The 26,708-nt window shown below is 51.2% G+C and overlaps 3 protein-coding genes across 6 annotated transcripts in view; 2 read left to right on the forward strand and 1 right to left on the reverse strand.

Moving 5' to 3' along the window:
- DNAJC11 (DnaJ heat shock protein family (Hsp40) member C11) overlaps nucleotides 1-2,567 on the forward strand; it is a 53,668-nt gene extending 51,101 nt beyond the window's left edge. For all 3 annotated transcript variants that reach the window (XM_033156535.1, XM_033156536.1, XM_033156537.1), the window contains 3 exons: nucleotides 88-230; nucleotides 887-1,016; nucleotides 2,168-2,567. In XM_033156535.1, the coding sequence (XP_033012426.1) occupies nucleotides 88-230; nucleotides 887-1,016; nucleotides 2,168-2,193 (299 nt within the window). In that variant the 3' untranslated portion in view covers nucleotides 2,194-2,567. The remainder of the gene's footprint in view (nucleotides 1-87; nucleotides 231-886; nucleotides 1,017-2,167) is intronic.
- A 4,763-nt stretch (nucleotides 2,568-7,330) lies between these two features.
- On the reverse strand, nucleotides 7,331-11,015 carry PHF13 (PHD finger protein 13). Of its 2 annotated transcripts, XM_033156539.1 has the most exons (5): nucleotides 10,928-11,015; nucleotides 9,957-10,058; nucleotides 8,938-9,189; nucleotides 8,637-8,895; nucleotides 7,331-7,739 (listed from the first exon to the last, which is right to left on the reverse strand). In XM_033156539.1, exons 1-5 carry the CDS (start codon nucleotides 10,964-10,966, stop codon nucleotides 7,513-7,515), a joined length of 879 nt encoding a protein of 292 aa, XP_033012430.1. In that variant the 5' UTR covers nucleotides 10,967-11,015; the 3' UTR covers nucleotides 7,331-7,512. The 2 variants fall into 2 exon arrangements, with proteins under 2 accessions (XP_033012430.1, XP_033012429.1); XM_033156538.1 differs by having other exon boundaries at nucleotides 8,637-9,189.
- Nucleotides 11,016-14,335: 3,320 nt separating this feature from the next.
- On the forward strand, nucleotides 14,336-24,228 carry KLHL21 (kelch like family member 21). The gene is made up of 4 exons (XM_033156540.1): nucleotides 14,336-15,443; nucleotides 17,685-18,090; nucleotides 21,150-21,222; nucleotides 22,550-24,228. Exons 1-4 carry the CDS (start codon nucleotides 14,414-14,416, stop codon nucleotides 22,841-22,843), a joined length of 1,803 nt encoding a protein of 600 aa, XP_033012431.1. The 5' UTR covers nucleotides 14,336-14,413; the 3' UTR covers nucleotides 22,844-24,228.
- The last annotated feature ends 2,480 nt before the right edge of the window (nucleotides 24,229-26,708 follow it).

Consider the following 26,708-nt stretch of genomic DNA (forward strand, 5'->3'; position numbering starts at 1 on the left):
TCTCCTTGCCTGGAGGGGGAGGGGGGCGTTCCCCTGTTTCCTGAAAGTGTCCTCTGCGCCAACAGCTTATTCTCGTTAACAATGCAGGCCTGATTGTGGTGAATGCCTGGTACGGGAAATTCGTCAATGACCAAAGCAGAAGGAACGAGAAGGTGAAGGTCATAGACGTGACTGTGCCCTTGCAGTGCCTGGTGAAAGACTCCAAGCTCATCCTTACAGAAGCATCCAAGGTAAAGAGGAGGCCAGTGTGCAGGGAGGTGGAGAAACAGATTATCTCACACAACTCACCTGTTTCATTTCTGAGGGCGCCGTGGGGTGGTTCACAGCCCAAGCCATGCAATCATAAGGTGTGATTTGTAAACCTTTGGTTGGACTTCCAGTAGGATACAGAAGCCAAGCTTTACAATAGTTCTGTGGTGGGTGGGTGTGCACACAAGTGCACTAGCTCTTACACAATGTGCATACTTCTGCACAACCACCATCATCTCTTCCTTTTTTTGTAATTACATTTTTATTGGAATTTTTAACATAAAGGGGTTAAAAACAGCACCAAGCACAGCAAATAAGAATCAACTGAACTCAAGGAATTAGATGATTAGGTGATTAGATAGCAGTAAAACTGATGTATTGTTGAGGTTTCTAGAAGAGATAAACTGGCACCAGACTGTTTCAAAGTTGCCTTCATGTGTTTCTCCCCTGGCCCTCTTGCATTCCTGAGTCAATTTATCATTCAAAGCTGGTGGCCATATCCGAACGTTAAACTTTTCCATCCAGAGTTTTCCAATGGCAGGAGGTTTCAAGATGGGTCCCAACCAGTCACTTAACAATCAGATCTCTATAACCGCCCTTCTCCTTGACTCAGCGTGTGACTGTTCCTCTCTTGCAGGCCGGCCTGCCTGGGTTCTACGACCCTTGTGTCGGGGAAGATAAGAGCCTGAAAGTCCTCTACCAGTTCCGAGGAGTCCTGCATCAAGTGATGTCTGGCGACAACGAGGCCCTTCGGATACCAAAGCAGTGTAAGTAGCAAAGCCCTGGTCTGCTGCTTCCGCTTCCAGCCCCTCTTCAGGCCTGGTAAAGGCAACCATTGCCCTTCCACTGAGGAGCTGCCATATGGACAGGAGATGGGAAGATTGCATTTGCAAGGACTCATGGGGTCAGGGGGATGACGACGATACACACATCTCCAAATTTCACTCCCGCCTTGTTTGCCTTCATGTTCCTTCAGTCCACTGACAGAGGCTGTGAGTTTGAGACGGTTGTGGCCACAGCACACTCTGCTGCATGGAGCCAAGACTTTCCTCCAGCAATTTAAGCATGACTATGAGGACGCACAGAGAACCCCTTAAACCTGACTTCGTTGTCAAATGACCCACCTCTTGTACCTTGGTCTTTGACACTGGAGATATTCCTGGGACTGATTTAACTGTTTTTAAAAACTGAAATTGTTGTAACTCACCCTGGGGCCTGCTGGTGGAGGACAAGTAATAGCTTGAGTAGCAAATTAAGGTTAATAATAATTTAAAGTTGATAAAATCAACAAAGTAGAGAGGAAGCTTCAAGTCCCCAAGGCGGCAGAAATATTGCACATCTTCAGGATGAGGCGTATCCTAAGTGCCCAGAAATGGCTGGCCAGCTCCATGCAGTGTGACTCCGGCTGGTTTGGGGAGCAGCTTCCAGCTCCTAAAGGAATGGCAACATTTCCCTGCCCTGCTTCTCTGGAGGCTACTTCGTGCCCCTGTGTACACAGCTGCAGCAGGGCAGGGCAAACCCAGATTTTCAGAACCCCCAACTTTGCAGCTATTATAGCTTAGAGCCATAGCCCACAAAATTGATTTCCGTGTCAGGATTTGGATTGGGGGCCTCCCTGCCAGTTTCCCCTGTGGATGGTGGCATGCTGCGTAGTGCTGGAGGCAGGCTGCTTCCTGCTCTCCTTTGCCATTTTGCAGGAGGTGTTTTACAGGGGTGGGAGGAGCACAATGTGGGTCTCCTGGGAGTGAACCCACTGTTGCCCCCTGCTTATTAAAAAAAAAGTGCCTTTACACTTCCCTCAGTGGTGACTCTTTAGCAAGTTTGCCTTGACCTCAGCCTCTATAAAACAGTCTCTCCTCTCTTTATCTCCCTGCCCACCCACCCTCTTTTTTTCTTTTTCTTTTTGCTACCCTCACAGCTCACCGGATTGATGCAGACAGCTAATCTGGTGAGGAAGAGGGCAGGTGCTGAGTTCTGTGCCCAGGGGCCAGCAGATATGGCACCATCTTTCCTCCCTGGATTTGATGACATCTTCAGACGGGTGGGGATGCGACTTACCGTATTTCCTGATCGGTGCAGAAGAAGGTGGTTGGACACCCAACATAACATTGTGGGACAAAATGAGAGGAATCTGCTCTAACAAGACAGTGGCACCCAGACCCTGCAGCTGGGGACCGTTGCTTGACTGACACAGCTGATGATGGCTAGCATTTCTAGCCTGCCCCTGTCAACGCAAGGGGGCGGGCTGCAGACTGGGAGCCCCCTCTTTCCCCTGCAGTAACCAGTGTCCTCTTCAGCGGGGGGAGCCTTGGGGCTGGGGGGCGGGGTGGGTGAGGTGTCGATCTTATTCTTGCAGGAAGTGGAGGGGGGTACGGGCTACTTCAGGTGAAGGAGTGAGCGGGCATATTCATGGCCTCCGCCGCACAGACCCTTGCTGCTGCTCGGCAATGCAAAGAACACGGTGCTCATATCCACGTTCCAAAATCAAAATGCACTTTGGGAAATTTGTTTGTAAGCCTTTCTTTTAACACATTTGAATCTTCCTGTCCATCATCATCTCTCTCTCTCTCTCTAGCAGCTGATATAATATGATACACTAAGAGGAACTGTTTCCCTGTCAACTTGTCTTTGTTCCAAGCACAGCAAGAAGCTGGCCTGGAAAAGGAGTAAAAGTCGCCATAAGTGTTTTGATGTACACAAAAGGCGTCGTGCGGATGGAGGCACAATGGGGAGATAGGAGTGGGAGGGCCAAGTGAGTGCCAAATCAGAGGCAATAGCATTCTCGATGGAAGATTGCTCCCACCGCAGACCAGTGGTGCTCTTGTGCTACAAGAAAGCAACGGAGAGGTTGCAGGAGTCCCATTTTTGGCCCTCTGTCCCTGGTGGCAGTGTAGAGCTCCTTTTACAGACCCAAAGAGAGGAGACTGGAGTTGCCTCTCTGATAGTCCTTGGAACACCTTCCTTGATGACATTTATGCAGGATCCCTGGGGGTGTTGAATGCCAAAACAAGCTTTACGTTGTAACTGCTGGTTCCTGAAACACAGTGTGGTGCATCCCCTGTGCCACTTTATTCGTTTGTATAACTGGGTTCGCCCCACTCATTTGGATCCAGATCATACCCCCCATCTGTCCCCACCTTAGCTCTTACCCTAAGTAAAATGATAACTGATTCCATGAAGCCTATTACATCCCTCCTGCCCCCTTTTTCCTCTTGAAATTAGGTGTTGCTGCTCCTCAGTTTTGTTGGACAAATATTTTTCTCTCTCATCTTCCATTGAACCAAGTTCTGGTCTAGTAATATCCATCTCCTTGGTTAACCCTTGGTACCTTCAAGTAAAGATCCTTATTCATGTTGACACCCCTACCCGACTGCCCCACTCATTTTTCCACGTCAGTTATCCTGAGTTCCTTCAGAGCTGATGGAATGAGAAATACACTGTATGGTCATAGTATTTATTCCTGGATCGCAGTGAGTTCTGGTTTCAGAAATCTGTGACCTGGCCTCTTCAAGAACCAGAATCAAGCTAGAATTAACACTGGTAAGAAGGAGCACCCTGGAGGCAGGCTTGCTTCGGCGCCTTTCAGACAATAACCACTTGAACCTTCTGCTTTTTGAACCCAGCTCAGCCTGAGCACCCCTCCACTTCAATCCTTCCCCGCTTTCCAAAGCCCCTGCCTCGTGTGACTGGGAATTTTGCAAAGTGCATGAGCCGCTGATGTGGTCAGAGCCTCTGGTTTCTCCTGTAACAAATAAGGACAATAAAAAGAGACCCATTTTCTCCGGACTGTTGGCTACTTAAAGAAGGGGCACAGAAGCCTCCCACTGGGCAAAGAGGCAAAGGATACAGCCAGACATGCTTACTCTGATCCTTCAGGGAGGCTAAATGTAGTGCCTTCTGGTGACTTAATTGGTCATTCTTTCTTGCAACAGGTATGGACAAGGGATCAGTCTTACCTAACCTGTTACTCTCCAGTGCTGTTAGGTTCTCAGCTCCCATCAGCCAGCATGGCCAGGGGTAAGGGATGATGGGAGTTGGAGTCCAACTGCAGCTAGAGGGCACCATCAGGGTGATGGAGCCATGGTTGGTGTCTGGAAATGTGTGCATTTTCTATTTCCTCTGCTCTTTCTGCTCCTGTAGACTATAGGGGAAGTGGCTGTAAGAGCCACCCAGGTGCTTGATGCTCTTCCCATTCGTGTTCCAGGTGCTCATAGCTCTTAGCTGGCATACCAGTGCTCTCTCCCTCTGCAGCCATCCTCCTAAGCTCCATTTCAGCTGAATTTGGTGACCAGCTTAACCTAATAGCTATTGGCATTCATGGTGATGCCCATAAATTGAGCCTGTTACATAAAGGAATCCTTTAATCATGTGCCCCCATCCCATCAGCCTCAACAAAGATGGAAGCTGTGGGGGATGTTGCCCTTTGGCTTGGAGATGACCCCTCTCTTACCTAGCTGCAGTGGGTCTCTGCCCACCCCGTCCCCTTACTCCCAAGCCCCTTTTTTTGGAGGTTTCTGAGCCTGCAAGGTGAGTTCTTACCTCAAGAGTGGCTTCACTACCAATAATGCTTTTAAGAAACTCAAGATTGGGGGTTTCCAGCATTCTGCAGATGCAAAGCAGTTTCACTCCGCCCATATTCTGTTACCTTCTCAACAACCCTCTGGTGGGACATTATCATAATACTTTATATGGGTGAAAGGGAGTGTGTGTGTGTGTGTGTTAGGGAAATACCAAAACAATAGGGACTCTTCTCAGGCCACTAGAAGTTCTGAGGCTGAAGTGTGATCTGAGTGGAGACTACTGTCCGCTCCCCCAACAGCTCTGCCTGTAAACACATTAAAATCAAGCAGAAATATTAATGTTTGGAATGAAGTGTTGGGGGGGGTGGACAACCTGATTCCTACGGGCTGTTCCTGGCACTGATCAAACATCCCTCCCTAAAGATTTAATCCTACAAAGCCGCATTCTGTCATCAGACAGTTGGTGCACCTTCATCAGCCATGGCTGTGATTTTGACAGACTGGTCCTTTTTTTAAACGGGAGATGAAGCCCCAAAGTTGGGGCCTTAAGCACTAAAATGAGATCCTGGTTGCAGGATTAGACCAAGGGGGAATCTTGTCCAGGAGCCATTTGCCAACAAGGTGTTCATGATCCCCAGACATTCCTGATCCCCTGCATTCAAAGCTGGTTTGAGCATTGTAGTGGAAAATTGAATGGGCTAAATGAATAGAAATTTAATGGTGTTGACGTAGAATTGCTCCTCCAGACTCAGAAAACAAGAAGCAACCATGTGCCCAGTCAGAACCTTGGTCCAGCTTTCTCAGTACAGGTATTGTCTGCACCCAGCCCTATCTGAGATGCCATGGATTGAACTGAGGACTTTCTACCACTGAACTACAGTACCACCCATCCCCAATAAAGGGAAGTGCATTTTTCGCATTTACACTAGTCACGCCCAAAGGATGGTATCTATGTTCAAGCTGCCACCGCCACCCCATCACCTTCCTGCTCCTTCTCCCAGTGCTTTGGAGTGGTTTTGCCTCCACTCCTACTGAGCAGCAAAACACGTCACCCATGCACCATTTAAAGATTTTACTTCTTTTCTAGAAAGACAGACAAGGAACCTCATCCGATAATACAAATAATTTTAATTAAAAAAAATAAAGCTCTCAAACTGAGATTGCACAAAGATGAACTCACAGACATGCAAGATGTTTATTCTTCTGCTGAAAAACCCAATTAACTGGGCTTGCCAGACACCACCTGATTGCAGAATGGTTGAAACTGGGTCCTAGAGCTCAATGCCAAAATACAAGTGAAAACTCTTGCTCAACAGGAAACTTATTCCTCGGTTGTTTCCTCCACCACAAGATGTCCTACACTGATTTGTCTTGCTCTGCAGACATATATTTAAAAAAAACCACACCACCAAGATGGTAGCTGAGGCTGCCAAGTGATCACAGCATCAGCCTGGGGCATTCTGTAGAAGAACTGTCTTTGGCAAATGGGAAAGCAGACCCTGCTGTGTGGAGGAATCAAGTTCTTCATACTTCTGATAAATGGACAAAGTTTTGCGGTCATGGCAGAAGAATGCAGTATGGGAACCCTACCAAACCAATTGGGTAAATGACTTAAGGGGTATCAATCCCCCCATCCATTACCACTTGTAACACAAGTCCATCATAAGAAAACCTGGGTCGCACATTAGGTGCCCAAAGAAATACTTTTCCACGCTGAGACTCGGGCAAGACGACTGTCTGTCTTAGTGCACTCCTCACTCCACCGAGCCTGCTGCTCTTCCTTCCCCACACAAACTACATTTCCTTGCTGTCGACAGCTCAGAGCGATGCAAAGGGAGAATCCACTTGAGGATTCACATCTGTCCAATAAGCCAGTTTGGTCACTGCAAAGGAGGCATCAGCACTCTGGTGGCAGGAATCCACTGGGCTTGTTAAACCTGAGATCTCTGTGCCGATTTCCCAGCTCGCAAGACTTCTGTACTGGATGCATAGAGGCATCCCCAGGTGCCAAGGCTTACCACCCCTATCAGCTCAGAAGAAGCGTTTTTACACGTTTCCCAATTTACGAACACAGAGCCAGCCGACTTGAAGGAAAGCCTATCATGGACCTGAGAGGAGGAGGAGCCTGTCAGAATAAGAATTGAGCCCATCCTCCGAAGGGAGAGAAATGGCTGCCCTTCCCTCTCCCTGCCTGCACGAGCAGATGGCTTCCCCCACTGAAGGTGGCTTTTAAAGCAGCAGCCACGGGCTGTCTCACTTTGAGGCTACCTCGGATTGGCTCTCCACTGGGTGGGGAAGGCAACCCTTTTTCACACAACCTTAACAGAGATCCTGCTGCTGCAGCGCGGTGGAGGTGCAACAGCTGCTGGCACCTCCAGCTCTCAAACTGCTGCATCCCCTTCCCTGATGGTGGAGTCACTCAGCACCCATCAGGCAGTTCATCCTGCCATACTTTCATACCTGGGACAACAGAAAGAAAGGGAAGTGAGGTGCACACCAGGCAGCCCCCCCTTCCTCTTATCCTAATGATGCCCTTTTTCTTCGGCTTGCGTTGGTTGGGGCACGGAATCGGGTCCTTCTCAAGTGGCGATTTAGGCCATTGAGGGTGCCTCGAGACGCTTCCCTTCACCACAGAGAGGATGTTCCCTGCTTGTGGCTGGGTTTGTCCCCCACCAACCAGAGTCTCGTGTTTCACATGACAAGTCCGCTTGTGTCAAACTCGTTAAGGGGAAATCCCACCCGGCTAATCCAGGAAGTGCCGGCGCGACCCCATCCGGGAGCGGCTGGAGCGGCGGATGTTGAACTTGGAGTCCCGACACTTCTGGCAGACGTAGATTTCTGGGACGTTGGACTTGCGGATCTTTGCGCAGGAAAGGTGGATCCAGGTGTGGCATTCGTTGCACTCGATCATGGGGCGCCCGGCAAAGGGTTTCATGCAGAAACAGGTCACAAGGTCCCAGGAATCATCATCTGTGTGGCAGGGAGGAAGAGAGAGAAACAAGTTCTAGGTAAGAGACCCTAATCAGATATACCACCAGTCCTCAAATACAACCACATTCATCTACCTGGGAAGCCTGTTTGTAGGTGGGTGCTCCCTCCAAGGAGCAAGCCTTTATCTCTCAGCCCAACACTCTTGCCGCTGGTGACACAGAAAAGGGCTTGGCTACTCTTCTGGGGTTCTCCAGCTGTTCTGGACTACAACTCCCACTATCCCTTGCTGCTGCTTTGATGATGGAAGCCAGCAATAATAACTGCAGGGTTCCCACAGGCTCCCCAAGGAGTTCATTTGTTGTGGCAAGAGAATTTGTTGCCTTCAACTGGTCACACCACAATAATGATTTCAAAATACCGCTTTGGTTTTTTTAATAGCGGTGAGAGTTCCGTCAATAATAGGCGGTTAATACACTGACCTTTTAAAATATACATACATTCTTATTTAAAATTATACCACTGTTTTCCCCCTCCACAAGGGCGTTGCTCATCTTGTGGTTTTACATATAGGAAGCCAGGAGTGAGCCAGCCATTAAAAACACAAATGATTAGTTAAAAGGCAATATTTGCAATCGGGTCGTGAAACAGCAAGAGAATCAAAAAGCTCATTTAAAAAGTTATCAGTCGCTAGTAGAACACAAATCAAGAGGGGAACAGGGCAAAGTGTTCCACGTAAAGGGAGCCACCACCGAGAAAGCTCTCCCAAGTGGTGCCACCAGCACTGCAATCACTAGCTTGGTGCCCTTCAGATGTTTTCTGCAAGTTTTGGCTGGAGCTGTCAGTACATGCCATCCAGCCTTCATGGCTCCCCTGCTTTTAACCTTCTGCCTGATGCAGAAAGACAGTGCTTTGTTTGAGACCCTCTCTGCTCCATACCTGAATCCACCATGATGTCCTCGTCATCTGCACTGCCGTCCTCATCGCGGAACACCACCTGCTTCCCTTGCCGGATGATGGTGCGCTTGCCCACCGTCTGAACCAGGCGCGGAGCCTCTGGTGGGGCTGCTGGCAGGCACGAAGCACTGGAGAGCGAGTCAGAGTCCCATGCTGAGCAGTGCCCCGTGGAGGAGTGGGCATCGCCTTCCGAAGAGGGGCTCGTGGGCGCCTGCGCATAGGACTCCTCCCCTCCCAGCAGCTCCCGGCTGTCTTCCTCTTCTGGGGGTGGAGGCGCCAGCACCTCCCTCCGCTTCAGCTTCCTCTTCCTCCTGAGCCCCATTTTCTTCCTGCCCAACAGGAAGCCCTGGGGCTTTGCCCACTGGTAGAGGGAGGTGTAAGCTTTCCAATGTGTCAGCTGGCTGAAGCTCTTCTGTGCTTTCCCTGGCAAGGAGAGGGCGGAGGGGAGCCTCGCTTCACCCACATCCCCACTGTCGCTGTCGATGGTGCCCCCGGTGCTGTTGGGGGGGCTAGGGGCGTTCCGCACAGAAGGGTCCTGCAGAAAGAAATCAGTTTCACAGAAATCAGTTTCACAGAGGCTGCAATTAGGCCCAGCACCCAAGCAATTGTTTTAAATTACAGTTTTGTGAAATGGTACAGGTGCAAAGTTGGAAGGGGCCCCCCAAGGGCCATCTAGTCCAGCCCCCTGCAATGCAAGAATCTCCAGAGTTTTGCCTGCATTTTGACACTACAGCTGGTCACTTTGGACATTCAGGGTGGACAGAACAGAAGGGCTGTAGAACAGCCTTTCCCACTTCCCTATCAATGCAGGTGTAGCCAACATGGGGCTATCCAGGTGTTTCGGACCACAACTCCCATCAGCATGGCTACATGATGGCCCATGGGGGATGATGGGAATTGTAGTCCGAAATGTCCGGAGGCCACCAGGTTCGCAAAGGCTGCCAATCTGCATAAGAACAAAAAAGCACCTCCTGACATTTCATTCCACAAAAGCATCCTAATCCCCAGGCAGCATTTGCAAAGACATTAAACACACACACACACACACACACACACACACACTGATTCACTGCTTCCTCTCCCGATCCTTTCCCTCCGGAGACGATTCTCCCCCCACCAATGAACCGGAGCCTGCCAGGGCCCCAAATCCCAGAAAGCCTTAGGGGGAGAGAACACCCACTCTTTTGCACAGCAGGGTAGCCGCATCTTGGGAAGCAGAGCCCGCCTCTCCCCTCCCCCCCCCCGCCCCAATTATCCAGCTGCACCGAAGGCAGCCTCCACCCCGCACTCCGACGTCCATACCTCTTGCGGGTAGGGGATGTACCCCGCGTAGGCCAAGACGAATGTGCAAAACTTGTTGAAGTCCTCCACCGTGCGGCATCGTTTGGATCCGGGAGAAAAATCCTGCAAGGAGGGAGGAAGAGGCGGGCGTAACCACTAGGGGCGTCAGCCACGGACTCGAAGAGGGCAGGGCCAGCGAGGTGCCACTCGGAGACCGAAAAAGCGGGGGGGGGGGGCCTTGAGAAAACTTTGCTAAAGGGAGGGGTCACTGGCTGAGGAGCTGCAGGGGAGGGGACCCCCACTTTTGCAAGCAAACCCTTAAAGCGCCGCGCCACATTGCAGACTTTTGCCCATTCCCCACCCGCCGCCATCATAATAAGTGGGCAATGCCCGGTGGAGGGGGGACGGGGAGGTTTATTCTGGAGGGGAGCCTGCTTCTTTGTTGGGATTTGGAGTGAGGGTCAGGCATGGAGTGCGGGCAACCGGCTGCCCAGCAAGCCGGATCCCAACCGGCCCTGGGCGGCGGGGGCAAACACCCCCCAGGGTGCTGATGAAGCACCAGAGAAGGATCGCACCCTTAAAAGAAGGGAAGGGAGGGGAGAACAGTGGCCGAGGAAGGCTTGGAAAGGTGTGCTGGAGGGAGGGGGTGAGATTTAAATGGAGAAAAAAGAAGCTCCGGACACCCCCTCAACTCTGCCACGCCTTCCCCCTCTCCCACCCACGTACATCCAACCTCAAGCAAGAGACCCAATTCTGCGCGGAGAGGGGAGTGGATGGGGGGGGTGTCCTGAACTGGGGCTAGAGCGGGGCGGGGGGCGGGTAGAAGGCTTGAAGAAGGATGAAGAGAAAGCGGGGCGGGGGACGAAACGGGGGGAGAGGAGAAAGTGGGGCTCCTGGGGGTATATATGCGGTAGTGGTTTTTTGGGGGGGGAGGGGGCAGGACTCCTTGTACCCCATCACTGGGGGGAGGACGGCAAGGGGGCTCTTCTCACCTCGGGGGGCGGCGGGGAAGCGCAGGAGTCAGAATCCATGGCTGGCAGGCTGGGTGGGATCAGAGGACCGAGCGAGGAGGTGGAGGTGGTGGAGGAGGAGGAGGCGGCAAGCCAACAGCAGCGGCGGCGGCGGCGGCAGCGCCTCCCGGGACCGGCAACGGGGGTGGGTGCCGAAGCCCCGCCCCGCCCGCCCGAGTGGGGAGGAGCCTCCTGGTCTGGCAGCAGCACTGCGCCTGCGCCGCTCGCATGGCAAACCGGGAATCGTAGTCCTTGCGCTCCACCGAGAGATCTTTAGGCATCCTGATGGGCAATTTCCCAGTCGGGGTTTGGGAGGCACTGGAAGTTCACAGGAAGTCTTGCAAGGTTTTTGTTTTTTACAATTGATGTCGCAGTTCATTAAGTTTCAGGACACTCCGCAATAACTCGAAGCCCTTTCAGAGGTTCCTGTAATTCTTTTATTTTGGTGTGGGTGGGTGTATATAAACTTTTAAAAATAAGATTTGCAAATGAAACAAACAAAACATCAAACCATCATAAAAACTGTCATAAAAACAAAAGGGGTAAAAATGCATGGTAAAATTTAAAAAATGCTTTGCAAAGACCAAATAGCATAAAATATGTTCCATAGTAGGATGCACGGTTCATACAGTATTTATACCAAAATATATCAGTTGTTCATAGACGTTGCCAGATAAAATCATATTTAGTATGAATGTGCGAACCATGAGATTGTTTGGTGATAAAAATCACAGAACAGTTCCCAGACTGATGCAAAGTCTGAGGGGGTTGCATAGCCTCTAGTGGTACACAAGGTGGTTCAGTTTTTCAGAAGGAGCAATAAGCATGCCTTTTAAAAACATGAATCCAAAGAATAACAAGATGGGCCCTTCCATCCTTCATCCATGAGATCAGTAGAGGAGACCAGCAGATATAGAGTTAATTGAACCTTCTGCTTTTATGGGTTTTTGATGGTGTCAATGCAGGTCTTACCTGCCAACAAGCGACTCCTGATTGTTACATTAATGGGACCCAGCAGCAGTGCCAGGAATTACCTTAAAGGCCCTGGCAGTGTGGCCAAGCACCTTCCCTTTGTTAAGGAGATTCCTCTCAATCCCTGGACTCTTTTTTTGGAAGGAGAGAGCATTCCCCCCCTCCCCCCTCCCAGTGGGAGACTACAGATCCAGGGTCTGCTATGTTAATGCCAGCCATTGGGGTATCTGTAAATAAATGCAGATATTGCAAAAAGCGGCCTCTGCCTATCCATGGGTCTCCTCTGAATGTGAGTGACATTGGATACAGCCCAATTAAAAAATAAAACAAATATTTTAAATAAGTTAATTTAGAATATGCTGGAAATAATAAAAATAAAGTTAAGAAACCGCAGAAAGAGGAGGAAGTTGAGGTTTGAAATGTTACAACTATTGTTAAACTACTGAAATGTATATAAATGAAAACTATAAATAAAATTATTAAAAAACAACTATTTCTTTTGTGGGGGGGAGTGGTAGTACTAACAGTAAATGTAAACTGCCCAGATGAGAAAAGCTGCAAAGTTTTTCTGGGATGTTTACAGCCACGGGGTCTGGTCTGATGTGCTTTATATAAGCAGCTGACATGGTTATGTGCTGATCAGCAGTTGCAGATCCGAGAGAAGCAGTGTCCTTGCAACAGAGGAGGCCTTTGTGAGAGAAAACACTCAGGCTGTGACTGGAGAGCTTCAGCACAACATTCTTGTAGTGCGCTGCTCGGATGCTGAGGCCCCAAATCGAACCAGGCATCTTTGGAAGCTCCATGGCAAAGGCGTGCCCTGCTTAGGACCAAGAGGTCACCAAGTTTGTGTAACTGAAATAATAAGTCATGTTTTGCAATTTATCCCACTGCAATCTCTTTCCACTTGCTGGGGTGAATTTTAGATTGTAACCCCATATTTGGTGCTGGGGGGAAAGGTACCAGATCTTAATAAAGCAGTGGTGTTGCAGTAGTTGGGGGTATTGGGAAAACCCATTAACAATTTGTGTGTGTGTGTATAAGTTCTGAGAAGGGGTTTTGCAGCCTCTGTAAGTGTGTGAGTGTCCTAGTCTGTCAAATAATAATGGATGCATGCATGTGAACAGTTGTTTATCCCCCTTTCTTTTGGCACTATAAAGAAGTACAGTACTTGACTGCTTAAGTTGTTGCTTTTTGGAGAGCGCCCACCTGAGTGCACCTAGAATGAGACGCACTTGATTTATTGCACCACCAGACTATGGAGCTGTGAAGTCCTAAGCTCAGGAGCCAGATCCACTATTTCCCCATAATGGGGGATATCCAGCTTAAGTCACTCCCTGGGTATGACTTACTTGGCGTCACCCACTATATTTAGAACAGGGGTGTTAGTGACTAATTCTTTATTGCATCATAATCTTCTGCATGCATCAGAATGTGAAACAGGCTCTTTCCTAGGAAAGTCTACGAGGCCTTGCCTCATGTTTATTTGGGAGTCTGCCTCACTGAGTTCAAAGGGAGTTACTCCCAAAACAAGACTGGCGCAGCCCCTGCTCACTCAGTGGCTTGTTTCTTTAGAATGTTTATAAGCAACTTTGTACTCGGGGAAAATCTCAAAAACTAAATATATAAAAAAATCTACAATATATAAATTAAAATACAGTAAAATAAATTCAACAGAATTAAATGCCACAAGGGAATTGTAGCTGTTACCACGGAGCCTGATGACCTTATGCACTTAACGTTCACTAGGGAGTGAGTTGTGCAGACTGTGAACATACTATTAAAGAAGCCAGCTGGATGAGGCCAGTGGTTCATCTAGTCCAGGATTCTGTTCTGGCAGGGCCTGGGGCCACCGAGATGCCACCTTATTGGAAACCCCAGCACAGAGTCACTCTCCCCTCCTGCAGTTTCCCGCAAGACGCATTCAGAAACATTACAGCCTTGGAGTTTTAGAGGCATCGTGACTAGTAGCCACGCAGCGGGTAGCCGAGCAGCTATGCAAGGAGGGCCGTCGCCAGGCGCATCCCGGTAGCCTTTCCCCTGGGCCTTCTTCCTGCGCACCCACGAGCCTTTCAGAGTTTGCTGGCAAAGAGTTAACGAAGGTTCAGGTGGAGGCTGAAAGGCGCCGCCACTGCCTTGGGAAGGCTCCAAGCAATTTGCCTTTTACGTCCAGCCGAGCGTCTGTGGCCTTTCGCTTGGTGCTAGCGGGCGCTTCCTCTCCAGAGCCCAGGCTTGCCCTTTTCCCGGGGCTGAAGCGACAGAGCCGCCCCCTCCCGGCTCCCCTTGGAGGCAGGAGGGCGGCAGCGAGGAGCCTGGTGTTCTCCGAAGCTGCTTGGCGACTGAGAGCGGCGCCCTTGCAGCCAGCCAGCCAGGCGCGTCGTCGTCGCCCTTCGGAGGAGGCGGAGCGCGCGCGGGACCGGCGCCAGCCCAGGCGAGGGAGGAGCCGGCCGAGGGTGCGCGGAGGCGTCGGGCGGCAGTCAGACTCAGCGGCGGGCGAGAATGGAACCGACGACGGGCGAAGAGGCGACGGCGGAGGAGGCGGCGCACGCGACGGCGCTGCTCCGGGGCCTGTGCGCGCTGCGGGCGGAGCGGGCGCTGCTGGACGTGACGCTGGTAGCGGGCGGCGGGGAGTTCGGCGCGCACCGGGCGGTGCTGGCAGCGGCCTCGGGCTACTTCCGCGCCATGTTCGGCGGCGGGCTGCGGGAGGCGCGCGCGGCGCGGGTGCGGCTGCACGGCGTGGAGCCCGAGTGCCTGGCCCTGCTGCTCGACTTCGCCTACACGGGCCGGGTGGCGTCTCCCGGCGGGCCAGAGCTGGCCGAGCGCCTGCTGCGCGCCGCCGACCTGCTCCAGTTCCCAGCCGTCAAGGCGGCGTGCGGGGCCTGGCTGGCGGCGCGTCTCGAGCCAGCCGCCGCCCTGGAGATGCAGGAGTTCGGCGAGGCCTTCGCGTGCGCCCCACTGGCCGCCGCCGCCCGCCGCTGCGTCCTGCGCCACGCCGCCGAGAGCGAGGGCGAGCTGGCCGCGCAGCTGGAGCGCCTCCCGCTGCCGCGGCTGCTCTCGTACCTGCGCGACGACGCGCTCCGCGTGCCCAAGGAGGAGGCGGCCTTCGAGCTGGCGCTGCGCTGGGTGCGCGCCGAGCCGGCAGCCCGCGCTCCGCTCCTGCCCCAGCTCCTGGCGCACGTCCGGCTGCCCTTCGTGCGCCGCTTCGCCCTCCTGGCCCACGTCGAGGGCGAGCCGCTGGTGGCGCGCTCCGAGGCCTGTCTGCGCCTGGTGGCCGAGGCGCGCCTCTTCCAGGCCGGCCGCCTGGACCGCCACGACCGCGCGCCCTGCGCCCGCCTCCGCCCGCGCCCTTCCACCGGCCTGGCCGAGATCCTCGTCCTCCTCGGCGGTTGCGACCGCGACTGCGATGAGCTCGTCACCGTCGACTGCTTCAACCCCCGCACGGGACACTGGCGCTACCTGGCCGAGTTCCCCGAGCACCTCGGAGGAGGCTACAGCGCCGCCGCCCTCGGCAACGACATCTATGTCACCGGTGAGCCGGGACGGGAGGGCTACCAGTTGCTGGAGTGTCCCTAGCCCTGCTTGAAGGGGTTTGCCACAGGCGTGCCCTCTAAAAGGTGCGCGAACAGCTCTTAAACCGCGGAACTCCCGGAGGAGGCGGTGATGGCCACCAACTTGGACGGCTTTAAAAGAGGATAGGACAGGTTCATGGGGAAACAAGGGTACTGTATCCATGGCTACTAGCAACTCTGGCTAGGCTCTGCCTTCAGGGATGGAGGCAGCAATGCTTCCGAATTCCAGTGCTGGCCAATAACAAGTGGGGAGAGTGGCAGTTTTCGCTTGGGTCCTGCTTGTGGGCTTCCCTTTGGGGCATCTGGTTGGCTCCTGTGAAAACAGGAAGTGCAACTAGATAGGCCATTGATCAGATACAGCTGTATTGTTCAGTTCTTAATATCTTAAGGGGACCCATGCATATCAGCACCTGCCAATTTGTGTCATGGGTCTGTGCCCTAAGGACCTAGCTACCCTCCTGCCCAATCCCTACAGGCAGCTCTTCTCCAGGGTAACAGACCCCATCCACTCTCTCCTTTCCCTCTTGTCAATAATGCCCTATGACTGAATGTGTTGTACTGTGTTAGGCTGCATACATATCACTCTTGGGAAGCTTGCGGCTTCCTATAAGCATCTGGCTGGTCACTGTGCTGGGCTAAGTGGGCCTGATCCAGCTGCAGGGCTCTTCTGACAATCTTACGTGCCTTCTTTAGCTCCAGTGTGTGTGGCCGATGCTCAGAGATGATGATATGTGTCACCAGCAGCATCTGCCTTTGAGCTTGTGGGGAGCTTCCAGTTTGTTTTGACCTTCCTCCTGGGAAGCCAGAGAGAGGAGGCTGAACAAGGGGCTCTGTGTGAGTCTCCACGCCCCCTTCCTGTTCATTGCTTTGCAAGTTATTTATAGAGCGGGTGCTAGGAGCCAGCGAGGGAGACACCTGAGCTGAGATGCCTCTGTGCTATGCCCCAGCACCAGCCACCCTCCTGGGAATCTTCCCTGCAGGAGTTCTCCATACAGCTGTCAAAAGACATTAGGAGGATTTTCTCTCATTCCCACCATGTGGCTGCCCTTGGGGCAGACGTTTTCTCCCTCGGCAAAGCCTCCCCCAGTGAGCTTTGGAGACCACCACATCCCTGCAAACACACATGTGCAGGGCCCAGAAAGGAGCTTTTGTAAGGGTAGCTGGCCGTCCCAGTCCCATGCCCACAGCTGATCACTGGGATGTGCAGAGGAACAGAGTCTTCCTCTTGGTGGGGAGAAGCCATGAAGTCTGCCCCATCAGCCAGGCTGAGGTTCTGCGAGCATAGTTAAGCCCTGTAGACTTCAGCAGACTAAGGATGCAGCTGAAGTCTGTGTACAGCACAGGTGGGTAGCCTATACTCCCATCCCAGCTATTCCTATCCACCCCAACCAAAACAGCTAAAGGTGAGGGATTGATGGGTGCTGTAGTCTACAAATGTAGTCTACAAACACCTTGCGGGTACCACATCTCCATCATAGAATAGAATTGTAGAGTTGGAAGGGATCATGATGGTCATCTGGTCCAAATCCTGCCCACAGCCATCCCTGGGTGGTCTCGAACCACCAACCTTCTGGTTAACGGCCAGGCGCACTGACCCATTGTGCCACAGGAGGGCCATCGGCTCTCTCCAAGCTACAGGTTGGTTCTTGTCAGAGTCTGAGAGCATCGGACACTGGCCTGAAGCTGATTCTCGTTGCCACAGATGATAGTGGCCATGTATCCCATTTTCCCTAAGGAAATTTGTGCACTCCATTTTTGTTTCTGGGTTTGATCAGAGCCTGGTCTTGCTTGAAGGGATGTTGAGGTGTCTCAGCAAGGGGCATTTGGGCTTGCAAGCAAACATGGGATGTGGGCAGTTCTCCCCCAATTAAGAAATACGTTCGTTGGTGTGTAACAAAGGGCCTTCATGGATCAAAGTCATGTTCTGCATTCTCCAGGGGAAATACCTCTGCCACAAATCTTTGATTTGCTGCTGCTTGTAAGAAGGCACAGTTTAACGTGGTACAAAGGAGCTCAATTAGATGGAGCTGTTGCCTTGTGTAAGTGGACCATTAGGGTGAACCACATGCCCTGAGCCACAGTCTTGTGTGCGAGTCCTGCATTTTTTGGGGGGGGGGTTGAGGCTAGATTACCCCTGGGGTCCCTTCCAACTCTACAGGTCTATGATTCCATACTAATGGGACGCAGTGCTCTGCCCCTAGGAGGTTCCGACGGCTCGAGGCTCTACGACTGCGTCTGGCGCTACAACTCCAGCGTGAACGAGTGGACGGAGGTGTCTCCCATGCTGAAGGCCCGCGAGTACCACAGCTCCGTCGTCCTGGACGGGCTGCTCTACGTGGTAGCCTCCGACAGCACCGAGCGCTACGACCACACACTAGACTCCTGGGAGCCCCTGCAGCCCATGCTCTACCCCATGGACAATTGCTCCACCACCGCCTGCCGCGGAAAGCTCTACGCCACCGGCTCCTTGTCCGGCAAGGAGTCCATGGTGATGCAGTGCTACGACCCCGAGTCTGACCTGTGGTCCCTGGTGAACTGCGGGCAGCTGCCCCCCTGGTCGTTCGCACCCAAGACCGTCACTCTCAGCGGGTTGATGTATTTTGTCAGGTAAAGGCTGCCTTAGCTGCTGCCATCTCCTCTCAAGATAGGGTGAGGGTGGGAGCGTGCAACCTAGAATTGTAAAAAAAAAAAAAAGCCACTCGTTCCACCCACACAATAGCCCCACTAGGCCACAAACAGGGATGTTTTTGCGTAGGAGTTTTTACAAGCTTCTTTGTGAATGTGTTTGATCTCCCTGGATATTTTGGAGGGTTGCGGGATGCTGGTCCAGTTATGCAACATCCCAGACAGGGCGGGGGATGGGAAGGAACTCCTGCCCCCCCCCACCTAGAAGGAGCTTTGCTTCATACTTCCAAAGCTCTTTCTGCAGATTAAGTTGGCAAAGCTTAGAGAAGGGAGCTTCCAAGAGCCTGTTGCTTCCCAGAGGCGGCTCCCTGGTGCCCTTCATCGAGAGGGGCTGTCGTAGGTCAGGTTCCTGCTATCTGAAAGGCACTCGAGCCCTTCAGCCAGTGATGGGCTGAGCTCGTGATTGAGCAAGGTCTGAAAATAGTTTGGATAAGCTTGTTATCTTTCAAGTTGGCCGAGGGAGTGGCAAGGAGGGGGGAGGAAGGAGAAGGGGTCAGCTGCCCCTTTCCTTGTTGGGATTTGGGCACCTGCTCTGTTCAGGTTGCAGCTCTCGCTCTGTAGACTTCAGAAATGGGTTCCAGAACCAGCTGTTCACAGGGTGACGGATCTTCGCTGTGCCAGGAAACTCTCATCGGTTGAGGAGCCTCCATGTGACTGTAGCTGCCACAGCCCACTCGCAGCTATCAGTCACCCATTCACTTGCCAGGGACTGCTGCAACTGTGGCCCCTACAGTCACCAAGAGGCTTCCTCTGGTGTGGAGGCTCATTCGGTTCCTCCTGTGTGAACGGGGGCTGTGGGGAGCTTCCTTGTGACCTCTAGTCTCATTCTTCATCTAGAAGCCAAACAGATTTTTTATTTATTTTTTGCCGGGGGGGGGGTACAACATGCTCTTCCCAATGAATGAACTGCTTCATCCTGTTTTAAAACAAGCAATAAGTTGTATGCCTGAAGCATCTGAAAGATAAGATTTGCTTGCTGCCCTTTCAGCTGCCCAAAGCCAACATTACTCTCTTCGTGTTGCAGTTGGGTCAGGGAGCTGTTGCATGGGGCCCCAGTGACTTTATGGCTCAGAGGGTGCCAGGATGGTGAAACTCACCCCTGTCCGGCTTACTATAACCAGTTGGTCCCCGCAGGGCTCTTTTCTCTCCTGCAGTGCTAGCATATGCCTAATTTGGGGGCAGGGTATACACCCCATTTCCCCAGACGTTAAGAAAATCCTTTTTTTGAAAGCAGAAATAGCCCCCTTATCCTGATGCCTTAAATGAATCTTAAGGGGCTGTTCAGCCTCGCTTCAATCCACTGGTGCAGGCAAGGAACAGGAAGCTTGGAATTCCTGCTGCTGAGATTCATTCTGCCCCCCCCCCCGGCCAGCCCCACTGAGATTTAACAGTTGCTTGCTGAAGAGCTTGGCTGCTCTGCTCCCCAGAAGCAATTGTGCATTCTGCAACCTTCCAGAGCTTGGCTTGAGAAATAGTTCGGATTCCTGCAGAGGCTCCAGAAACATTTTGCAGCTCCCAAAGCCGACAGGACAGTGACCCCCCCACCCCCCTCCTTTCCTTTTGCACCCACCTTCCCCAACTCTTCTGCTAAGTGCCACATTTCATTGTAAATACAGTTGCCCGACAAAGTTAACGAATGCAATTGGCATTCGGCATTTGCTGAGAGGAGAGGAGGAAGCAGCCCAGGAGAAGGTTCTGAGCCTTTCCCTTTCATTTCGGCTGGGAGTTTTGTGGCGGTCTTGACGGGCTCCCAGCCTGCCGTTCTGCGGGTCAGAAAAGCGCATTTCTTTTGTCATCGACACCCCTCACCTGTTGCTGTCAGGCTCCCTGTTTCGTGAACAGAGCAAGGAGATGAGCGTTACGCAACTGCTGGAGCACAGCTCAGGAAGCTTCTAGGGTTTCTCCTTTTATCTCCTTCTCCTCCTCCAAAAAAAGATGGATGGAAACTGCAGGCAACTCCTCCCCTTCCAAAGTCTAGCTCAGTGGTTTAGGCCACCATTGCCTTGTCTCCATAAACTCATCCCCTGTACCTCCCACCCTATAAAAAGCATTGTTTTTATGTTTTTGCTGTGATTTTAATTAGTGTTAGCCGCCCTGAGCCCGGTTTTTGGCTGGGAAGGGCGGGGTATAAATAAAATTATTATTATTATTATTATTATTATTATTATTATTATTATTATTATTATTATTCATGCTCCACTAAGGAAGGTAATATAGCACAATAGCATTCAAAACAGTAGCCATTAATTGCACATTTATTCATGTTCCAGTTATAACTATTGAGCTTCATTAATTTCACATAACTGATAGATTTGATCCAGTGATACAATCTTTTCAAAGTCTTGATAGTCTAAAACATCTGGAGGTCCACAGGCTGAGGAATGCTGCTTTTAGAGAGGCTACGAAAAGAGCAGATTCCAAATCTCTGGAAGGGTGGGGGTAAGCAGAGGAGAAAGAAAGCAACATATTTTTGGGCGGCGGGTTTGGTGTGTTTGCACAAAGATCTCTTCCTCGCCTTCCTTTCCATCAGTCCTTCCAACCAGAATCTTTATTTTCTAAGCTGATCACAAAAGGCCCCGGAAATTTTGACACTTGGTGTGTGCGCGCCAAGCGCTATGAGGTCTGAGTGGATTGGGTCCCCATGCCCCGTTAAGGAATAAAGTACAGTGGTACCTTTGGTTATGGACTTACTTCGTTCTTAACCTGAAATCGTTCTTAACCTGAGGTACCACTTTAGCTCATGGGGCCTCCCGCTGCCACCGCCGCGCAATTTCTGTTCTCATCCTAGGGCAAAGTTCTTAACCCAAGATACTACTGGGTTAGCGGAGTCTGTAACCCGAAGTATTTGTAACCCAAGGTGTTTGTAACCCGAGGTACCACCATAGAGGCTTGGGGATCGTGCCTTCCCTCCCTTCCACACGACAAGGCTAGGGGTGTTTGGATCTTCTTCTCGTTCACCTCTGCTTGATTTCCTTCTGCAGGGACGACTCTGCCGAAGTGGACGTCTACAACCCAGCAAAGAACGAATGGGACAAAATCCCTCCAATGCTCCAGGTGAGGGTCTTGGATCTTTAATGAGCAGTAATTGGAATTGAAGGGACGCGGGTGGCACTGTGGCTTAAACCACAGAGCCTAGGGCTTGCTGATCAGAAGGTCGGCAGTTTGAATCCCCGCAACGGGGTGAGCTCCCGTTGCTCGGTCCTCGCTCCTGCCTACCTAGCAGTTCAAAAGCATGTCAAAGTGCAAGTAGATAAATAGGTACTGCTCCAGCAGGAAGGTAAATGGCATTTCCGTGTGCTGCTCTGGTTCGCCAGAAGCGGCTTAGTCATGCTGGTCACATGACCCAGCTCCCTTGGCCAATAAAGCAAGATGAGCGCCGCAACCCCAGAGTCATCCACGACTGGACCTAACGGTCAGGGGTCCCTTTACCTTAAATGGAATTGAAGGGGGAGGAGGCTGAAGAGTCCAGATCAAAGGTGGCAATGGAGAAAAGTTAGCGAGAGGGGGTTGGATTACTGCAATGTGCTTTTTGTGGGGCCCAGTATACCTGAAGGAGCGTCTCCACCCCCATCGTTCAGCCTGGAAACTGAGGTCCAGCGCCAAGGCCCTTCTGGCTGTTCCCTTGCTGCGAGAATTGAGGTTTCAGGGAACCAGGCAGAGGGCCTTCTCGGTCGTGGCACCCGCCCTGTGGAACATCCTCCCATAAGATGTCAAGGAAATAAAACAACTATCCGACTTTTAGAGGACATCTGAAGGCAGCCCTGTTTAGGGAAGTTTTTAATGTTTGATGTTTTATAGCAGGCATCCCCAAACTCGGCCCTCCAGCTGTGTTGGGACTACAACTCCCATCATCCCAAGCTAGCAGAAACAGTGGTGAGGGATGATGGGAATTGTAGTCCCAAAACAGCTGGAGGGCCGAGTTTGGGGATGCCTGTTTTTTATAGTGTTTTTAATATTCTGTTGGAAGCTGCCCAGAGTGGTTAGGGAGGCCCAGCCTGATGGGTGGGGTATAAGTAATAAATTATTATTTTTATTACATTATTATCCCTTGCACTTGATCTTGAAGCTGCAATGAGTGCAGATTGCTGCAGCGTGGTTGATGTCAGGAGAGAGACCCTGTCGACATGTTGCGCCTGTGCCCATTTGCTGCCAGTTCAAGGTGTCGTATTAGAATAAAAAAAATTCAATTTGAAAGGGCATCCAATTGCATCCGAACACTAGACAAAACCCTGCTCCTTGATCCCGGGAACGACGCTGCACAATTTGGTTTGCGATATCTTTAAAAGGCTTCCGAAAGCATGGCAAGCAGGTGACCAACCTTCCAAAATGCAGAGTAGAGAAGAGATGGCTTGGTTTCTGCACCGCTCTCCTTTTCTTCCAGGTGCACGTTGGAGGGAGCTTGGCCGTCCTTGGAGGGAAGCTCTACGTCTCCGGCGGCTACGACAACACCTTTGAACTCTCAGCGATGCTAGAGTCCTACGATCCGGAGACCCGCAAGTGGAGCTTGGCTGGCCAGCTGCCCGAGCCGATTTTCTGGCACAGCAGCGTCAGCATTTTCCGCCAGTTCATGCCCGAGACGCTGGAAGAGGGCGAGGAGCGGCCCTTGGACAACGCCATCAGCCTGAACCGCCAGCGCCAGAACCTCCACAACCTGAACCTCAACGAGTTGCGCTAACAATCGGACAGCTTGTCTCTGGGGCTCGGAGGAAATCTGTGGGTGCCGCTTCTTGGGGAGGCCAGCTGGGAGAGGATTTGGAGGCGGGTGTCCTCGGCTGCGAGGACTGCATGGGTGGCGAGGAGGGCAAGGAGCGGGCTCTTTGAGATCATCAGTGCTGTCTTCGGGGGAATCCCTGAAAAGGGAGGTGTCTAGTTCTCCTCCCGTTTCTTCCTGGCAGTTCCCAAGGAGTTTGAAAATCGCTGATCAGAAAACTTTCCCTTAGGCTAACATGATCTGGTGCTGTTTTGCTTAAAAATAGCCAAATGAAGGCATGAGCACAGTTCACTTAAAGTCATTATGCATGGAGAGGAGAACACAAGTAGAGGAAAGGCTTTCCTTCCCCTCGCTCAACACTAGAATTTGAGGTCTCCCCATGAAATTGAAAGAGAGACACACCACACTCAGTTTATTTATGGTACTCCTTGCCACAAGATGCGATGCCCCCTTGTAGCGTTTCTGCAGGAGACACCCAGCAGCCGTTTTTATTCAGGTTAGCTCAGTGAAACTTCCTCGTGTGGGGGACTAGAGTGCCACTAAATGCTAGTTTGCAAGAGAGCTTTTGTGCTCGCCAGAAACTTCTGGCTAGCCACTGTCGGAAACGGGGGTGTTGGTTTAGACAGACCCTTCGCTGCATCCAGCAAGGCTCTTCCTGTGTGCCTAAGAACAAGCCAGGCATCTTTGCTGTCACTAGCTGGTGCATTGGGTCTGCCACCGATTCCTGCTAGGGAAAAAGTCCTATTTGGCTGGCAAAACCAGAGCTTGGAGGGTGGGCTGCTCTTCCTCCCCCCCCACCCCCCGCAACCTGAATGATGCCCATTTCTTCAGTTGCATGTTGCTGCTGGAATATCATCCATTGATTCCTGTCGCAGGAGGTCCTGTCAGAATCATTGTTTCTATCAGTTCTTCAACCTTGGCTCCCCGGATGTAGGTGGACAGCAACTCCCATCCTTGACCCCTGGACTAAGCTAGCTGTGGATGATGGGAGTTATAGTCTGCCCAAATCTGAGGGACCCAAGACAGAAGAGCTCTTTTCTACTCAATCTTAGTATCCTTAGTCTGAGTGGCCAGCTTTGGGCAGGGGAGCATCGCCAGTTTAGTGACCGGGGGGGGGCTGCTCTCCAGTAGGTTGTTTTCAGGTCCTCTTCACGGTCGGTGCCTTAATTGCAGTGCAATTTGGAAGGAGACTCTGTTGCTGTCAAGGCACAGCACTAGCAAAGATGGAAACAGGAGGTTATTTTAGAGGGCTTCCTTTGCCCACAGTGGCTGCCTCTGCTGCTGTATGGTTGCCCTAGGCGTGGCAAAGCATGGCTTTTTCTGGATTGTGCAGATTGGGGGGGGGGGCAAATCTGCCGCAGGAACGGTGGGTGAGGTCCTCCACCAGAGCTGCTTGGGGGAAGTGGGGGCATCATTGCATGTGTGTGTGTGTGTGTGATGTTCCAGATTCTGTGATGCTGCTTCAGTTTCTCATTTCTTACCCTTTAGCCTCCCCTTTTCCAACTAAAGCCAGCCGTTGTTTTCTCTTCCTTCAGACTTGGTCAGGGGTTCTTTTGCAACCCCCTGCTTTCCACAAGTAAACACTGAAATCCCAACCCTCTCCCCCCCAATATACACCATCCTCCCTCTAAGCCGGAAAAAGACACACTTGCGAGAGAGGCTCCTTTTCAACTCTGCCAGCTGTTTACAGACCTGCTGCTGCTGCTGCTTATGCTTACGACATCTTGTTTTGGTCTCACTTGATGAGTAAGGTTTAAGTATTTTGTGCCGGGCTGTTTTAAAGTCTATTAATAGATTTCATGATACTTTGTCATACTCGCAGCCAAGTTCTCTGTGCCATCTCTAGAACCAGATGAATTTGCCTTCATCCTATTTATTTTTAACTTTAATGTAGATACTTGTGTTTAACCTTGAGTACTGTATGATAATGCTTTCGGAAGCAAAGATATTTCTTATATTTTTTATTTTCTTTTAAACTTGAAAGCTGAATGTTAAGTAAAGGGGGGTGTGTGTGTGTGTGTGTGTGTGTGTGTTAAGGAGACTTGTTCAATGCCAGGGGACATATGGGGTGCCGTTTTGCTGGATTACACACTTCTTAGCCATAAAATGGGAAAGAAGACCAGTTGAGGCTTCCTCAAACTCGGCCCTCCAGATGTTTTTTGGCCTACAACTCCCATGATCCCTAGCTAGCAGGACCAGTGGTCAGGGATGATGGGAATTGTAGTCTCAAAACATCTGGAGGGCCGAGTTTGAGGAAGCCTGAGTTACAGAATTACAGAGCTGGAAGGTGCCACAAAGGGTCATCTAGTTCAACTCCCTGCAATGCAGGAATCTTTTGCCCAGCATGGGACTCGAACTTGAGATTAAGAGCCTCATGCTCTTGCTGGCTGAGCTATCCCAGCTGGGTGCCTCCAGCTGTTTAGACCAGTGTTTTTCAACCACTGTTCCGTGGCACACTAGTGTGCCGCGAGATGTTGCCTGGTGTGCCGTGGGAAAAATTGAAAAATTCAAGAGAATTACTTTATATATAGTCAATATAGGCACGGAGTTAATTTTTTTAACATTTCCTAATGGTGGTGTGCCTCGTGATTTTTTTCATGAAACAAGTGTGCCTTTGCCCCAAAAAGGTTGAAAAACACTGGTTTAGACTACCATTCCCAGACATTATGGCTGTTACAGTGAATTTTTCATAGTACAGTGGTGCCTCGCTAGACGAAAAACTCGCTAGACGAACGGCATTCGCTAGCGGAAGGCTGCCCCACAAGACGAAAAAGTCAATGGGGCTGCCTCGCAAGACGAATTTTTTTTTTCGGCGCGAAAACCTCCGCGCTGCATTGCCGCTTCACTAGACGAAAAATTCGCTCTACGAAGACACTCGTAGAATGAATTATTTTCATCTAGCGGGGCACCACTGTAGCAGTGGCCTGAGCAACAACCTGAAATTGACGTTGAAGGAAAAGTCAGCCTGACTCTGAACCGCTACAGACAAACAGTTCCTGCGTCACATTGGTCAAAATAAGCGTGAGCTGGATATTCACCTCCACACTTCACATACTATTGCAGGAGTTGGACAGTTGTAATTGCTTTTTCGCCTCTTGTGATCCTACATCTGCAGCTGAAGTTAGGATATGTATGGTATCCAACTGAAATGAGTTGTGTCCATTTACTTCTTGAGTAGGATTAGCATTTAATTCAAGCCAAAATGACCATGAGGCATAACTGGCCAGCCCAATAAAATAGTGTGGCTCTTGCTAAGGTAGGGGTGGGTTGACATTTTCAGACCTAGGGATGAATTCTGGCACATGGGCAACCTTCCAAGGTCCGCAAGCTGCAGGTGCACTTCTTAACCTTAGTACAAGGAGGCTATATTCCAGCTATGCAAAAGTCAGATGTTTTCACACTCACTTCTGCATCCGTCCATACAAGTAAGGATGATGCAACATCAGTTCAAGGACATGTTTCAGCCAGGCAAAAGCACTGGCACCAAGGTTCCCTAGCTTGCGATATAGACCATGAGTCTATGCATATACCAAAGCAAGCAAGAACAACCCAACTCCTTTGTTCTAAAACAAGGGTGTCCATATTAACAGCAGCAGCAACTGTGACACTTGGTGGGGTGAGGAGGGGACATAGTGTTTTGCTGGTGCAGCCCAAAACAGGCTTTGCAAGTGGACAAGCTCCATAATAAATACTTTCATTGCTCTATCCACACAGATCAGCGCTTCCTAATTCTGGGTCGCATCTATTGAAACACGCAGATGTGTTATTTACATACCAAAAAAGCCATAGCATTAAATCAGGGAGTTCCATCACAGCTTCTGAAGGGCAT

This window comes from Lacerta agilis, chromosome 8, assembly GCF_009819535.1.
Source record: "Lacerta agilis isolate rLacAgi1 chromosome 8, rLacAgi1.pri, whole genome shotgun sequence".
NCBI lineage: Eukaryota > Metazoa > Chordata > Lepidosauria > Squamata > Lacertidae > Lacerta > Lacerta agilis.